Source organism: Hylobates moloch, unplaced genomic scaffold, assembly GCF_009828535.3.
Source record: "Hylobates moloch isolate HMO894 unplaced genomic scaffold, HMol_V3 SCAFFOLD_24, whole genome shotgun sequence".
Lineage (NCBI taxonomy): Eukaryota > Metazoa > Chordata > Mammalia > Primates > Hylobatidae > Hylobates > Hylobates moloch.
Genome location: NW_026652299.1, coordinates 29,706,516 through 29,725,068, shown reverse-complemented (window position 1 = coordinate 29,725,068; position 18,553 = coordinate 29,706,516). Strand labels below are relative to the sequence as shown.

Genomic DNA, 18,553 nt, shown 5'->3' with positions numbered 1-18,553 from the left:
TTCCAATTCCATGAAGAAAGTCATTGGTAGCTTAATGGGGATGGCATTGAATCTATAAATTATGTTGGGCAGTATGGCCATTTTCATGATACTGATTCTTCCTACCCATGAGCATGGAATGTTCTTCCATTTGTTTGTATCTTCTTTTATTTCATTGAGCAGTGGTTTGTAGTTCCCCTTGAAGAGGTCCTTCACATCCCTTGCAAGTTAGATTCCTAGGTATTTTATTCTCTTTGAAGCAATTGTGAATGGGAGTTCACTGATGATTTGGCTCTCTGTTTGTCTGTTATTGGTGTAAACAAAAACCCCATCAACAAGTGGACAAAGGATATGAACAGACACTTCCCAAAAGAAGACATTTATGCAGCCAAAAGACACATGAAAAAATGCTCATCATCACTGGCCATCAGAGAAATGCAAATCAAAACCACAATGAGATATCATCTCACACAGTTAGAATGGCCATCATTAAAAAGTCAGGAAACAACAGGTGCTGGAGAGGATGTGGAGAAATAGGAACACTTTTACACTGTTGGTGGGACTGTAAACTAATTCAATCATTGTGGAAGTCAGTGTGGCGATTCCTCAGGGATCTAGAACTAGAAATACCATTTGACCCAGCCATCCCATTACTGGGTATATACCCAAAGGATTATAAATCATACTGCTATAAAGATACACGCACAGTTACGTTTATTACAGCACTATTCGCAATAGCAAAAACTTGGAACCAAGCCAAATGTCCAACAATGATAGACTGGATTGAGAAAATGTGGCACATATACACCATGGAATACTATGCAGCCATAAAAATGATGAGTTCATGTCCTTTGTAGGGACATGGATGAATCTGGAAACTATCATTCTCAGCAAACTATCGCAAGGACAAAAAACCAAACACTGCATGTTCTCACTCATAGGTGGGAATTGAATGAGAACACTTGGACACAGGGTGGGGAACATCACACACTGGGGCTTGTTGTCAGGTGGAGGGAGTGGGGAGGGACAGCATTAGGAGATACACCTGCTGTTAATTGACGAGTTAATGGGTGCAGCACACCAACATGGCACATGTATACATATGTAACAAATCGGCACGTTGTACACATGTATCCTAAAACGTAAAGTATAATAATAATAAAAAATAAATAAATTTAGAAGTATTCAGTAAAAAAATAAATAAATAAAATAAAAATAAAATAAAATAAAATAATTCGAGATTGTTTAATGTCAAATGTCCACTGATGCATACATGTCCTACTGTAGGAAGGCATGTGAATCATAGAAGGCAGTCATCATAAAATCTTCTTTGCTGAAATGTTGTTTTTTGTCCAGTGGATTCTTTTTAAGTGAGGCACAGGATAGCACAGTCACAACTGCCTATATCCCTAGAGGATTGCATATCTACTAGAGAACCACTTCATTCCCTTACCATAGTATACATCTGGCCACAAGTTGAACTTGTACTTTTTTAAACATGCAGTATTGTTTCCCAGTCTTCAAATAATGAAGGGTGAGAGAACGTACTGTATGTCTGAGACACCCACTGGGGTACTGTAATGTCATCATGCATTTGTCCAGCTCTTTTACCCAAATGCAACCTCATAACCCATCTATACAACATATTCACAATCTTACAAATTGGGTGTAATGAGTCCTCTTTCCTCAGCAGTGTCATCAATCCAACAATTACTGTTTTGAAATGCCTGTCAGATCATCTTTGGTCATGCACAAAGAGCATATTCTAGGGGCATTATTATGTGGCTAATCTTTGAAAACTGTTGGCTGGGAACAAATTAATGAGGTACTGCACCCTCTTCTTTCCCTTGACGACTTTAGGCTGTCTTCTCCAAGTTAGCTCATCCATCGCCCATACCTCAGAACTGTAGCCACCCAGCAGAGTCATCACACAATCTGCATTGCTGTGGGTATTTGTGTCATGCCAGGGCATTTGCATGGGTCGTTTTCTCACTTGGGGGCTAACGTTTAGCTGTTCCTATAAATATTGTTGCTATATGAGGACAGGTTTAATGAGCGATGGGCAAAAGATAATCCCCAGCAAATGCATCAATTGCATGGCTTTCAAGTCAAATTTATAATGATGGAAAAGTAATTTTAGAGAACATTTCAGTTTTATCACTGTGGAATGAGACAGCCAGGGCAAATAGTCAACAAATTACTATTGAACGTTTACTCCATACCAGACCAAGTAGAGAGATGAAGGTAAAGATCAGACCAGACTTTGTTTTCCAAAATCACTCTATCCAGTTTCATGGACAAGACTAACTTGCATGGAGCAACATGTTGGGCGGGGGGGTGGGGGGGAGGCGATTATAACCAAATCTAGAGAAGAATTGTTCCAAGTCCGAAAACATGACCCAGGAAGGAGAAAGGGAGTGCAGATGTGCAAAGGATCACTTTTACTTGAAGTAATTGAATCAGGAGAAGTGTTGTTGTAGACCTGCGATTAGAGCTGAACTGGATGTTGAAAGATGAGAAAGAATTTACAGAAGGTGGAGACGTATGTGTCAAGAGAGTATGGGGAATTTGAAGGAGAATTCCAGGTGAAGATGGTAGTATGTGCAAAGGATGGGGAATTTGAAGGAGAATTCCAGGTGAAGATGGTAGTATGTGCAAAGGCTTAATGATCCAGAAGCTTGGCAATGCAAAACCAGTCATGGACATATTGAACCAGCAGTGGCATTGTGCTGGGTGCCCTGGAGGAATACAAATTATTGTGTGCAGGCTGCTGTGTTCAGTGCATGGCGGCCACACCCCAGCAGAGGAGCTCAGAGTTAAATGTGGAATAATAGCAGAGGTTGCAAAATAATGAATATTTAAAGAGTACTGTTTTCCTATGGTTGCCATAACAAATTACCACAAACTGGGGGATTTGCAAAAGAAAATTATTCTTTCATATTTCTGGAGGCCAGAAGTCCAGAAGCATAATTCCAACAGGGACACGTGATCTCTGAAAGCCCCAGGGAAGAATCCTCCCTTTTCTTCTCCTAGCTTCTAGAGGCTCTTGATAGTCTTTGGGACTGCATGGTTTGTATATGCATTGCTCTAGTATCTGCCTTTTTCTTTAAGTGACCTGTCTTAGGTGTCCCCTCTGTTTTTGATAAAGATATCAGTCATTAGATTTATCCAGCCCTAATTTCAGGATGATTTCACCTTAAGATCCTTAGGTACTTAATCAGCAAAGACCTTATTCCCACATAAGATCACATCTGGGTTCTGAGTGCACAGGAATTTTGTGGGAGCACTCTTCAACCTACTACATCAAGTCTATTTGTGCACAAGTTTAAAATTGACCCAAAGAAGTGAGTTTAATCTTATAGCCCTTACATACACTTCCATAGAATAGAAGAGTGACTTTGTTCCTCTGAAACTTAGTAAAACTAAGTACATCCTTCTTTAATTTGCTAATCCATATTCTATTGGGCATCTTTTCTCCAAATAAACTCATTTTGCTTTTAATAAAAATTGATAGAGGCAGGTAAGCTCCTTCCTTGATTATTTTCGAGCCAGCTGCAGGAACTTCCTTAGCAGTTAGGGTTTCTACAGTATGGCCTAATTGTACACTCTAATTTCATGTATGTTCCTAAAGATAGTGAACTTATAAAACCATTGGAGACTCACAACCAAAATTTTATCTATTGATAGGCCTTTCTTCATGCTTAAACTTTAAACTTAAAAAAAAATGCCAGCCCTCTCCTGAATTTACACTGGTATAAGGACCATGTAATAGCAACTAATACTATAATCCAGCTTCTTGTCGCACACACTTCAAAAGTACGGCATATCCTTAGTTTGCTTTATTTCTGAGTTAAGCATATGTTGCTCACTCTGAATTGCAGGCAGCTAGAAAGACATTGACAATATACTATATTATCCAAACGAAGGTTTTTTTTATATTGACAAGTGGCTCAATTAATAATTACACTAGAACAACAGATGTAAGCAAGGTACTATATTTTCCTGAGCAAACCCATAAGATACATCAGCCAATATATCTATCAAGCCTTATCTCTTAGGCCCCCAGCACAAGTCGTGTGTTTCAGCCAAACTGATAACATTTCTGTTATTTTCTACGCAGTTGAAAGATGTTATATGTATTTTTTTCAAACAATCTTGTGACTTGTCACAATACCTACCTAGCTGATGTTTCTTGAAAATGACATAGCATTTAGTTATTCGAAGTCAGCATTTATTGAGTACCTACTACGTGCCTGGGCTGGGTACATGCATCTGGATAAGATACAGCCTTGGAGGCTCAGAGGGATTATGTGGCTATGAAAATGCACACAATAATAAGGGCCAGGGCCAGGAATGGGGTATGGATTCCTTACTTCAAATCCTGTGATTAATTGTACTTGGCACCTCTCTTAAAAGATTTTTTAAATTTCCCCAAATAGGGATGAATCTGAATTTGGTGCCTTAAAGACTCCTACATCTTTCTTGATCCCTTATTCCCATTGCTTTTATTTACATTTAAAAAATTTATTTTATTTTATTTTATTTTATTTTATTTTATTTTATTTTATTTTATTTTTGAGACAGAGTCTCTCTCTGTTGCCCAGGCTAGAGTGCCGTGGCGTGATCTTGGCTAACTGCAGCCTCTGCCTACCTGGTTCGTGCAATTCTCCTGCCTCAGCCTCCTGAGTTGCTGGGACTACAGGTGCACGCCACCACACCCAGCTAATTTTTTGTATTTTTAGTAAAGATGGGGTTTCACCTTATTGGCCAGGATTGTCTCGATTTCCTGACCTTGTGATCCACCTGCCTTGGCCTCCCAAAGTGCTGGGATTACAGGCGTGAGCTACTGTGCCCAGCCTAAAAATTTTATTTTTTAATTGAGATGGAGTCTCATTATGTTGCACAGGTTGGTTGTAAACTCCTGGGCTTAAGCAATCCTTCCACCTCAGCCTTCAGAGTAGCTGAGATTACAGGTGCATGCCACCACACCTGGCTGCTTATTCCTATTCTCTTCTAGTTACAAAATCTGTTACTTTCCTGACCTCTCCTTGCTAACCTGCATTCTTTCTTTAGGACTTTCTCCCAGAGCTTTGTACAAACTCTGCTGCTATTTGAGCTTTCGCGTAACAATATGTTTGCTTATATGGGAACCCTTGTTAGATACTATCTTATCTAGTGGAAGGAGGTTAAGGAATCTGTGTCTGTGGTAGGACAAGTTGCAAAACAATTGCATGCTTCTGGAAATTAGTCAAAAGTCAGTATTCTGACTCACCCATTTTGAATGGCTAGGCAGCCCATTCTGAAATGAATGTACAATGGCTCTGCTGTTACCTAGTGTTGCAAGAAGAGATGTGGACAAATGGTTCCTGAGATTCTGGGCCTCCATCAAGTTACTCCATACAGCACCCCATCATCAACCAAGTCCCCAGCTTATATTTTAAAGTCATGCTCAAATGATTTTACTGGGAACTGACTTAAACAAAATGCCAGTGGCTTAAAATCTGGTCATTGTTAAATTTCTGGCTCTCCTGGTGGTTTACCTTGTTTCGAGATCCACTTACATTTTCTGTCATGTTACTTAGTAACCCATGTCTACCCACAAGCATGGCAGATGCTTCATCTATCCTGGGAGCACATTTAGCAGCATCACCCAACAGGAGAAAGGCTGGACTGTGCAGGAGTCACAAAAGGGAGACTGCCCCCCTTACCAGCAGAACCAACAGACACTGGCATGCCATGGCCTCTGGAATTTGCAAATGCCTCAGGCCTAAGAAAATACATCTGGGGGCAGGAGCAGGGATATTCTGAAGATACATTTACATTTGAGGGAATATTTTCTTACATTTGAGGGAAGAAATGTGTCTTTTAAGATTCTGATAAAGTCTTGGTCAGCATTCAAGTTTTCTTTAGATAAGGATTTAAATATTTCTAATTTGAGTACTTTTTATATGTCAGGGACATTAGGAGTCTATGTAGATTGCCTCAGTGAATTCTTATACTGCTCTAGTGCAGGTTTTATAAAAATTTTACAGATGTGAACTCTAAGGCTTAGGATATAAAATGCTGCCCAGGGTGATACCATTAGTAAGTAGCAGGGATTCAAACTCAGATTTGCCTAAATCCAAAGTTCATGCTCCAAACCTGTTCATAAAGGAGAATTTTATTAAATACACTTGAATTAAGAGAGACTCAAATGAAACAATATAATCCTGATCTAGTTTGACTTAAAAATCCCCCTTCCCCATATCTTCTTATCTAAATCCATGGAGTACAGTTACGGGTTGCTGCCAGCGCTGTGTCTACTGTTGAATAAACAAAGGTACTTGTAACTGGAAAAAAAAAATAATTTAGAGTCTACTATCCTGATTAGTATCCAGTCCACCAACCACTCTGATAAGTAGTGCCCGATTATTTCTAAAATACGTTATTTTCTTTGGCTTCTTTGTTCTTGTTTAAATAAGGAAATCACACAAGTCATTGAACCACAGAACAATACTCTCAACAAATCCTTAATATGTCCATTTATCTGAGGTCCTGCTGATCAGGGAAAGCAACAAATTATAATTGTCTTGAAGAATTGCAATTGTTGCTTTTTAACGTAAGGCAGCTGGCATACCTGCCAAGGAGGTAGTGGAACAAAAATCTTCTAAATCCTCTATTTACTATAGGAAGGTAAAAAGTTTGAATAACCAAAATTTATAGATAAGAAGAAATCAAGATGAAACAAGCTGAGAATTAAAGATATATATGTATAGGCCCATATATTTACACCACACATATATTTATTTAAACTTATTTAAATATATATACAAAAGTATATATGGTAATTCCTTAGCGTCTTTTACAAGTTCTTGGAAATTGAGACTTTAAACAAACGATGTACAATGAGTCCTCAAATAACATTGTTTTCTTCAATATCTTTTCATTATAACAGTAATGAGAAAAAAATTGATTTTGTTACCCATCATTTTGCTTAAAGTCACAGTTTCCAGGAACCCATGGATGATGTTAAGTGAGAACTTACTGTATTTAAATCTACAAATATAAATACATATAATTTAAGTCTATAAATACATATATATTTTATGTACTATCATATGTGTGTGTATGTACACATACAGATGTATATGTTTAAAGTATCAACTTTAGCTTAAATAATAAGATCGACTTCTACAAACATCAGTCTTTATTCATATCTTTACATTTACATTTAAATAAGTCCATGTGTATGGTTTCAATTCCCAAAAATAAATAGGTTTATGAGATATTCTTATTGATTTTGCAAACTTGAATACCTCAAATTCTTTTATAATTATGCAGTTACTTTTGAAGTCTTTTAACAATGTTATAAAAAGAAAGATTTTGCATTTCCTACATGATAATTTGACTTTCCATTACACAAAATTGACAAGGCCATTCATTGAGTTGTCATTTAATTGTTTCAGAAATTATTCAATAAATGACAAATGTATTTCAAGAAGAGAACTCAAACACATTACTTGGAATGAGGGGGGAGTGTATGAAAGACTCATTACCAACAGATTAGAGTCCCCACCAAAGAAAAAAAACAAGACTCAAGGGCTTTTTGAGCTGCCACCTCTCGCCAGAGATGTCTCAGAAAAAAGATGGCCTGGACTCTGCTGGGCAGGGTCGTCGGTCATCACTCATGAATCAGGGACATGAACTAACCTATGCACACCTACGCCAGCAGTGCAGCTTTGGCATTTCTGGGTATGAGGGGTGCAGGAGCAGCAAGCTTGATGCAAGGGGACTTAGGAACGGGCCTCTAAGCAAAGCTTCTCTGGCAAGCACAGGATCTTCCCTTAAATTATGTGTTTATTAAGGGGTTTAGGATGCCCCTCCCAAGCTGTGGCTTGGTTCTTCTTCTATACACACACATACATTCTTAAATTCTCACATATTTATAGCCCTCACATATAAACACAGTGTCTGAAAGACAACATAAGCCTTTGCAGAAATATGCACTAGATAGGGAAGGCCTGTAGGATGCCCAGGCATGAAAGTGTCCACTCCTCAGAGGAACATGGCTTTGGGTCACAGTCATTTGCACCTGCACTGCATTTTCCTTTCTCTCATCTACATGCAGAGTGCTTCATATTCAAGGGAGGTGCCGCACCCAGTCAGCTGAGTTGTTTATACGTAGTGGGCTAGCTTGCTCATGCTTACGTGCTGCATCTTCTGTTCATCAGTTCTTTCTACTCTGTTTTACAGTCCATTCGTGGAATTCTAGCTCTCAGTTATTGTTTCATAAATAGAGACAGGTAGGACAAAAATGTGGCTGAATCATTGCAAAATCAAAATATTTTCTGGGAGAAAAAAAATCATAGCACTTCTCCTACTGACAAGTCAGAAACTTCATGCTCTCATCTGTATGCCCATCTGTGCATATTCCTCCATTTTGTACCTGTCCATGCATTCTTCTTACCTCTGACAGGAAATTTCTACATTCTACTCTTGAATCCTCCTTAATTTAGTACCTGCAGAATGTGCCTAACAGATGCTTGATACCCTAAATTACAGTCAGATAAGACAGGATGTTAGGGGTCCATGATTCTTTGGGGAGATTTTTGCAAGTACATCTTCCTTCCTACCAAAGGAAAAAAAAAAATGCACCCACAGCGTTCAAGTTGAAATAACTCCAGCTCAATTTTTATGACTCCTTCTCTGTACTTCCAATACTTCTCTGTACTTCCAATACTCCCTTCCTACAAAACGAAAAAAAAATCACCCACAGTATTCAAGGTTAAATAACTCCAGCCCAATTTTTATGAGTCCTTCTCTGTACTTCCAATACTTCGGGGGGAAAAAAAACAGTTTCTTTTTCCTATGAGCTCCTGAATTAACTTCCAAAAAATTCTTGAGTCACTAAATTAGAGAATTATTTTCAAGGCAAGTCTAGGGTGTTGGACAAACTCAGGGGCATCATTCAGCTTCTCTCTCTGATTCCAAGAGCAGCCACAGCAGCAGAAGTGCCCTTTGGTTACAAGGCAGTAGGAAATGTGCCTCTCATATGAACAACTGCAATTGGTCAGAGACGTGAAACACAAGAGCAACTCCTGCTCACACTTATTTTGTTTGCACTCTCTACTTTTATTAGCCTCACATAATCAGTGAATAAAATTAGTTACCTTTATTTGCAGTTAACATTAAGGCCCACAAAACTGGAAACCGTACTTAAGAGTAGTAGAAACTTGTGGTTACTATATTATGCTTTCCTTCTTAATGTTGATTGTTATCATTGCAATAATAAATTCAATGAAGCCTGCTTTTTTTTTTTTTTTCAACTTAAAATACTTGAGAGATTCTTGGCTTTGTTGATGTCCCTGCCAGGCCTGGAATATTTCCATTTGGCTAGAGCCAGGTAGACACCTGGAGCCTGGAAATTTGACCTAGAGTCCTTTTCTTTAGGCATCAGTAACTCCCCCGGGCTCCTCCTCCAGCTCCTCTGTATGCTGCCAGGACTCTGTGCGAATTGTCCTTAATGAGCCTGCTTGGGTAAATTGTCTTCACCTGTAACCACAAGATCTTATTGTTCCCACTGAGTATTTAGTTTATTAAGTGAGAGAAAGACTGACTGTTTGCTTTTCCTTTTGTATACAAAGCTCAAAAGAAAGCAGACCCTGAGAGCCAGTGTCCTCTGGGCCTCTCCCCCAGGCGCATCACATACACCCACCTTTCATGGCAATGACATCCCTTATTGTTGATAATGCTATGTAAAGATCCTTGTATGGTTCAGTCCATTTAAAGTTTATGCACTGTTGCTCAGAGTGAGGTCCCCAACCAGGAGCACCAACAGCACCTGAGATTTCATTATAAAAGTAAATTCTCAGTCCTACCCTAGGCCTACTGAATACTTTCTGCAGGCGGAGCCCAGCAGGCCTTGCCTTGACACGTCCTGTGGGACATTTTGAAGCATGATCATTTTTGAGAATCTCTCCTTTATGGATCGTATGAGGTGACTACCCTCATTACATCCACTTTACAGAGGAAAAACTGAGTGCTTTAGGGTTTTAGTCATTTATCATAGTCACAGAATCCATGTCAGACTTCAAAGCTGAGATAATCTATGTAAGAAAACAACAACAAAGAAACACACACACATGCAAAAGAATTCATCCATGTTAGCTAAACATTAAATAAATAATGATTAGTTTAAAAATCTCTTCCACGCAGTCATTACACCTAGCTAGCATCATTGACTATATTTACATTTTAAAAATCCCAATACTTTGCTGGATGTTAAAGTTGAGTTATTAACTCTTGTCAATGAAAAGAGTCAAACTCTGTAAAATATTTTAACAGGTTGTTCGGAGCCAAATATGAGTGATTGTGGCCAATGACACAGCCCTCAGGAGGTCCTGAGAACACGTGCCCAAGGTGGTCAGGTGCAGCTTGGTTTTATATATTCTAGGAAGGCATGAGACATCAATCAAATACATTTAAGAAATACATTGGTTTGGTTCATAAAGGCGGGACAACCCAAAGCGGAGGGGGGCTTCCAGGCTATAGGTAAATTTAAACACTTTCTGGTTGACAATTAGTTGAGTTTATCTGAAGTCTTGGGATTAATGGAAAGGAATGTTCAGGTTAAGCTAAAGGATTGTGGAGACCAAGTTGTGCAGAAGAAGTTTTCAGATAGCAGACTTCAGAGAGTGCAGGTTGTAAAGTATTTCTTATCAGACATAAAAGGGTACCTGGCTCTTAGTTGATTATATCCTGGATCTGGGAAGGAAGGAAAACGAAGGGGAAAGGAGATTCTCTATAGAATGTGGATTTTCCCCACAAGAGACTGCAGAGTAATTTCAAGGTATGGCAAGGAAATATATTTTGGGTTAAAACATTTTTATTTTCTTCCTTGTTATGCCAGAGTCAGATTGGAAAGTAAGTCATGATATACAGGGTCAAATAAAACCCATCTGAGAAGAATTGACAGTTTGTAGGGCATGACTCCGCAGACCCCTTAGGTAGGAATTTGGGCAAGATAAAAAATCAAAGCTTAGGTTTCGGAGACACTCACTTTAGATTAAGAGGAATCCGAGTGAGGACTAACAGGTTTATACATATTGAAAATACAATTATAAGTTGAGATTGCTGGGAATCATTAAGCACCTTAACAATAAGATTCATTTAATAGCAGTGGATTTAGGAGAATTAGTTTTAAGCAGATCATCCTCCTTATTTTGATATCAGCAGTTGGATCCTATCCCACTACACATGCAACCAGTTTGTAGGGGACTGCAAACATCTGGTCTCCCCTAGAACGTGTCCATATGAATATTAATCCTGAAGACTACACATTGACTCCCTGCCTGTGTGATGTGTTTAAATGCCACATGTGTAAATGTGTGAGTGCATTTACTCCTTAAAGAGGTTAGGCCCCATGTTGGGAAATTCTCTGAAACATTTCAGCAAATTCTAGTATTAAGAAGAGAAAACACATGGGCATCAGTGAGGAACTTTCATGGGCTAAATGAGGAGCCAGAGGGCTGGAGGGAGCCTGCTGAAGCTGGGGTAAAGACCAGCTGTTGCTTTCACAATGCGGATTGGCCAGTTGTTCCCCGTTTCCTTTTCTGCAGGGCTCTATCCAGTGACAAGATCATCTAAAATCAGCAAAAGAGCTTAGGACAGAACCACTGGGATGATTCAAGGGGAATGATGAACTTTAAATCATTTAGTTGACTATTCTAAGCTGGCTTCATAGTGAAGCCCAGGCTTTATCTCCATGTATTTCGCATTGCAACCCACAGGGTAAGCCAAGAACCAGTGTCTGAGCAAGGAAATGTGGAGGAATGGATGCAATGGGCCTGGATGATTCTAGATATACCCCTGCCCTGGGTAGGGAGAAAGACCTGCTACAGAGATGTTAAGGGACATTTTCAAGGTCATGCAAGCAACCAGTGGTGCAACTGTAATCAGATCGTAATCAAAAGCCTCTGTATTTCCCTCTATACTTTATTTCTGTTAGTCTGTGACATTGTAATAACTTGCTTTTGCATTGGTGGTCTCCATTAAATCAGCAGCAAGATTCTGGGCATGCTAAGTTCTTAATTGAGCTTTTAATAATTGCCAAAGCTGAAATTAATATCTATATTAAAAGCTTATTAGTATATGTGCATGAGAGAACAAAGGAGAGAATCATTTAAAAAATCCTGACAAATATATTTGAGACCATGTTCCTATATGTAGTCTTTATTATTTAATAAAAAATTAAAACAGAGAAGTGTTAACAAACTTTGTTACAATGGCTAATAAATAATAATGTATTAGCTTAAAAAGATACGAGGATGCTCTTAGTCTACAGTATCTATCCAGTCTCTCTCTTCAAATTCGTTTTCTGTCACGAACCAGGTATATCTTATATCTAATTTATTAATTCTTTGTGTCCTTAATACATCTTCCTTTAAGATTTTGCTTATAGCATTTCTCCTGCTATGAATGCACCTCACTTTCACCACTTTCTCTTCCCATTTTTACCACTTTCTCTTCCCATTTTTATGTACATTTATTAAATTTTTGTTAGACATGCAGTACTCTGTAGTTTATGACAAACCGACATAACTTAAACATAGTCTCTTCTGGTTCAAGTAGTCTAAGCCCCTCACATTCATATATTGCCAGGAACACCCTCTCTGACAAGCTTTGTGCATGTGAACTGCTGCCGTGCTACCACATACACATATACTGTGTTGCATGCCATTGATTTGTCTCCTTAATGGTTCTGCACACCCAGAGATGGGAAAAACCACAGCTTAAGCCTCTTTGTAAGCCTAGCACCTTGCACAGTGCTAGGCAGATAATGAGAGCTTAAAAGATATATGTTGATGGTGATGAGATTCTCACTCTCAAATTGTTTTCTGAAATTGGTAGGCTTAAAATACTATATCAAACAGTTATCAATACTCAGGATGTTCTAGGCGCAACTGGCAGAATAAATGTGTATAAATCATGAAGATCAGAGAGCATCTCCCAGAGAATTTGGAAGTTATTCAAGGATGAAATCGGGGAACTGAATAACAAAATAATCCACTGCTTGAATTGACCTCTGTGTGAGAAAACCGCCAGGTAACAAATGCAAGTCCTTCATGTTAAGACAGATTCCAGAAAGTTACAGGAAATCACAGACCATCAGAGTGCACAGGCCAAGAGCATCTATAATAAAGGACTATATGGCTGTCTGTTTGGGGAGAGGCAACATAATTTTAATAAGAGAAAACTGCAAATTGAATATTAATAAAATATAGAATATTCACAGGAGATGATAGGGTAGAGAAGGGGATTGACAAGAGCCATGCGATGAGTAGCTGAGGATGTGGGGACATTGAATTAGGGCAGAAAAGCCTCACTGACAGTGTGGGAATTGTGCTTATGAAGGAAAGGGCTCGACATGGTTATGCATGGATATAACATGGACATTACGTGTTTCTTCTGGCATATCTTTCAAAAGGACTGCTAACAGGACCTGGTCTGAGTGGACTTAATTAAGAGATTCCTTTGTTCCAAACAAGTTTACCCACTTTACCAAGCATTGGCTCACATTGCTGCCCAGAGGTGGAATTTTAATATTTGTAATGATTCGGCATGTCTACACACCAATCAGGAAGAGGTTTTGGAGCTGCTAAGATTCTGAACATTGTTGCAGGGTTTGTCCCTGACACACCTTCATGCCTGATTATTTAGTGAAGCGAGGGACTCTGGCGTGTGCATAAATCATGGTGCATCACTAAGTGGCTGTTTGGTGGCCTCATCCATGAGCATTCCATTCAGTGCCAGATCAGAAACTCTCCGAACTGGATTTTCAGGGCATGAAAAATTGCTACCTTACATTGCAAAGGTATCCTTTTAGGATTATTTTTCTGAAGCAAACCTTGTGAAATGTAATAAATCTCTTCAGTACTGGTGAATGGATTGTCCCATCCTCAGGATGTGCTATATATTGTTTGGTAAATCAATTTTAAAGAGCACTACAAATTATATATTATCTAAAATGTGAGGATCCGCAGAAGACCTGGTGAACACAAGCATTAAAGAGCTTCTCTGCTTCATTGGCCAGGTATAGTGGCTCAAGCCTGTAAACCTGAGGTCGTGGCGGGAGGATGACTTGGGCCTACGAGTTGGAGACCAGCCTGGGCAACATAGTGAGAACCCATCTCTAAGAAAAAAGTTTCAAAAATTTCAAAAGAATTAGCCGGATGTGGTGGTGCATGCCTGTAGTCCCAGCTACTTTGAAGGCTGAAGTGGGAGGATTACTTGAGCCCAGGACATCAAAACTACAGTCAGCTATGATAGTGCCACTGCACTCCAGCCTGGGTGACAGAGTAAGACCCTTTCTCTAAATATATATATATATATTTGTGTGTATATATATATTTGTGTATATATATACACACACAATCACAAACTCACACATATATATACACACACATACATATATATATACTTACACACACACACACACACACACACATATTCTCTATTTTCTTGATAAACCACCTTTAAGCCAGTACTTGATGTTTTAGGCATTGACTTTTTTCTGAAAAGCTAAACAAAACAATTTAGACAGTTTTGCAAAATCTTTTGTTTGACTATTGTTCTTGTCTTAGCTATAAGGCTTAGTTTTGGTGAATCCAGAGTCTTACTTCTAATTTAAAATTAAAAATAAAAAGTAAAAAGAAAAGATCTCAAGATAATCTCTTTAATCCAGCAGCGTAATCTGATGAAAGCACCAATAAATATTAGGTAGCCACAAGGCAAATTTCACAGATTTCTGTGAAGTGTTTGTAAAACGCCCTGAAAGCCTAGAGGGTTTTAGAGACTCCAAGCACTATTTACAATATATACAAATACAAATAGGTATTATTGGTATCTTCACACTTTTATATTTAGCAACATGTGAATTAAACGATAGGGCTTAATATTATTCTTAAAGAGTTGGCTTGACAAAGTTAACATTTGAGGTGAGAAAAGTAAATCAATTTTGTGAAAATCAAAAAATAAAAATAAAAAATAAATCAGTGTACTAAAAGAGAAACAGAAACTACAGTTTTGCAATCAACTATATTTAGGAATAAATCTTAGTTGTGAAATATTTTGCCACCAGTTTCTGGTTGTGTGAGCTTGGATTGGGCTCTGTGAGCCTCAAGCCTCTTGTTCCTGGAGATGTTAACGTTGAATCACCAGTTTATAGAATGACAATTTAATATACATAAAGAATTACATTTGCTTACATATCGTGTGTAATAGGTGTTTAGTAACTGTTAGTTATCCCAGTATTAATTTAGGGGACACCTATTTTTCCAGGGTTGAGCCTAGTTACTGTACATGACCTATCATGGTATTCCTGCCTAACGCCACTCTATTTTACTCTTTAAATTGGAAGTTGTAATGGTCCCTCCTCAAATCACTTCTCCTCCCTGTATTTACTTAGTGAAAGGCTGCTCCTGAAGCTGCCTCTCTCCCAATTGCCCTGCAGCCGCCGCAAGCATCTCTGGAGAGCTGTTGCTGGAATTTCCTGCCTCACTGTACATGGAGGACCCTGCCTTTCCTTCTCTGCCCATCCAGCAACTTCTACCTGCCCTACCATGTCATGGCTGTTTAGAATGCAAGGTAGGGGATGGGGAAAGTCTCTTGCCCCCACCCTTCAATTCAGGGAGCCCTAGTAATTCTGCAGTTCTCTTAATAATCACCCCAAAATAAGTTCCTGCCATCTGTCTAGTGATACTGGGCACAGGGGCTAAATGGACATATAAAGAGATCCCCGCCTTTGAGGAGCTTGGAATAATTTAGAAACACAGGTAAATTGACAAGGGTAAGGAAGTGAAAGAGTCCTTGTGACCCCTGCTCATGAGCCCAGAGGAATTGTCATTCCTTGAAATACATCCCAACCCAGGGGCTAGGCTGAAAGTAGATTATTTGGTTCTAAAGAAAATGAAACTCATGATTAAAAAAAAATTAGGCACAATAACTCAAAGCTACAACTCAATCTAAAGACAACCAGTCCTGATGACAAGTATCAGAGAAAACAAAAAATCCCACATTGATTTGTCCCTCTAAAGTCAACATAAAAACCTTAAAATTGTTGCTCAAAATGGAAGGTGTGTGTATTTCTTATCTCAAACTAAAAGTCAAATAAAACAAAAACCTGTAATAATTTACGGGGACCTCAAAATTGAGAAAAAATAAAATAGTCCCCAAAAGACAATTTTTTTTCTTTTTCAACTTTTAGGTTCAAGGGGTACATGGGCAGGTTTGTTACATGGGTAAATTGCATGTCCCTGGAGCTTAGTGTACAAATGATTTCATCACCCAGGTTTTGAACACAGTACCAAATAGATTTTGGACTCTCACCCTCCTCCCAACCTCTCCCTTCAAGTAGGCTGTGGTGTCTATTTTCCCCTCTTTGTTTCCATGTATACTCAATGTTTAGACTATTTTTAAAAATGAAGAAAACTTATGCCCTTTATAAATATTATAACCCAATATTACAAGTGACCCAGAATAAAGATGACATTAATAGTATTCTCAGGATTCAGTCTGCTGTAACTAATCTTAATCCTCAATTTATGACTGTTTTCAATTACAAACCCAAATGATGAGTAGGCAATTAACAAATAACAATGAGTATATGAAGCAGAAGTTATTTCATTTTTATCAGGGAGATGGGGCCAACATGGGAATGTGAATGTGAAGACAACACTAATGTAAAGTATAAATTGGCATTGATTTAAGAGGAGAGAATCTGAGAAGGAAAGACTATGCTGTTCATTTCCAAATCTTCACATTTTACACACATTTGGATTAAAAAATGGTGACTTATTTTCTCAACGAAAAATAATATAAACTTACAACTTTTTTTATTTAGTGCCTGAGGTTCTGAAGCTACCCCCAGGTGACTTTTGCTATCTGCTTCACCTCCACCTTTTCCTCCATTAATAATTTGCTGACAGCCTTTCACCCACACAGTGAGGTCAAGTGTGTGGGGCTGGGACTGGGGAGGAAAGTTCTGTTTTGTAACTTGGAGTAAACTGTCCTTCACTCTGAAGCTGAGCATGGTTTCCAATAACAGAATAATTCTAAATTTTCTATTTGTTTTGTAGTTTTAGTTTTCAATTATTTGTGAATCTGCAATAGAAGCTACTTAGTGGCTTTAAAGTCAGACCAGACTTTAAAGATTCCCAAGTCACAATTCACATATTGGGCAACGTTGATCAAATGATGTAACTGAGCTAGCTGTGTTGTTACAAAAATATGTGAAGTGCCTGGAATATAATAAACTAATAAATAAGACAATAAATACTCAGTAAATTAGTATAATCACATTAATAATCATACTTTGTTGGTACATTTATCTGTTTTTTAATTAATTTTATAGATGAAGAAAGTGAGGCTCAGTCAGTGAATTACCCAGTTTACTACAAAAAGGGGAACATACTAAACTATTTGCGACAGACATCCTAATTTTCCTAGGAAAGAGAACCATGCTGGGCATCGGCCTTACAAATTGTCTAATTATTTCTAATGGGCACTCACCAGTTATTAAACTACCAACAATCCGGATATTGGAAAATGACGGAAATATACTCTGGTTACCATTAGCACATCTCAGTTTTATTCATTGAAAGGAAAAAGATGTCCTACCCAGATGCTGTCTTCTTGTTTGTACTGTTTCCAGTTGCGTCCCGTGTCACTGAACATCAGGCTATAACTCGTCACCCAGTCAGAGCTTCCATATCTTCCCTGCGTGGCCACTGCTGTAATCTCTACTCTGTTTCCCAGGTCCATCTGGAGCCACTGCTGAGCATTGGAATCTGCTGGGGACCAACCACCAGCTCCTGGAACAGGATCAGAGAGAGAGAGAGAGAGAGTTGTAGTAATGTCTCACATAGCTACAATTTTCAGCTATCAAAGGGAAATGAAACAGTGTTCAACTAAGATGACTCTACCCCCAAATGGACCCTACTCTTCCCTGCCTCTGTACTTAACCCCCGATACTTTCCATTCTCCACCTCCATCAAAATCTCTCTCATGGTTTAAGACTCATGTCAAAAGCTGTATCTTCCATGCTTCCATCCATATTTCCTTAGTCATTATGACTTCTATCTTACAAACTCCTAGTGACATTTGTTTTATTTATTTCTCTTCTTATGACTTCAGCCTTTGATTGCAGATATATATGAACTAGACTTACATGCACGCTCTCTCTCTCTCTGACTAATATATCGTTCCTTCTTTTCTTCCTTCTCTTCCTCGTTTTAGTGTTCTTTCATTACCTTCTCTCTCCTCTGTCTCTGAATATTTACTATGAACCTATCATGGGCAAGATATTATGCTGCAGATACAAAGATGAAAGGACACCGACTGTGCCTTTGAAGAGTATCATTCATTTATTCGGCAGATGTTTGTTGAGCACCAGGAGTATGCTGGGTGCTGAAGAGAGAGAGAGAGGCTGACAAAAAATATAAAGTGATGTGAAAGAAACCATCACAAGAGGTAAACAGCGGGTACACAGAGCACAGAATGCCTCAGGAGCTGATCAGAGAGGCCTTCTAGAGATAGC

The 18,553-nt window shown here is 38.6% G+C and overlaps 1 protein-coding gene across 1 annotated transcript in view; it reads right to left on the bottom strand.

Moving 5' to 3' along the window:
- Positions 1 to 18,553, bottom strand: part of CNTNAP5 (contactin associated protein family member 5) — an 879,440-nt gene that overhangs the window by 646,005 nt on the left and 214,882 nt on the right. Inside the window, exon 3 of the mRNA XM_032145556.2 lies at positions 17,635 to 17,828. Within this exon, the coding sequence (XP_032001447.1) occupies positions 17,635 to 17,828 (194 nt within the window). The remainder of the gene's footprint in view (positions 1 to 17,634; positions 17,829 to 18,553) is intronic.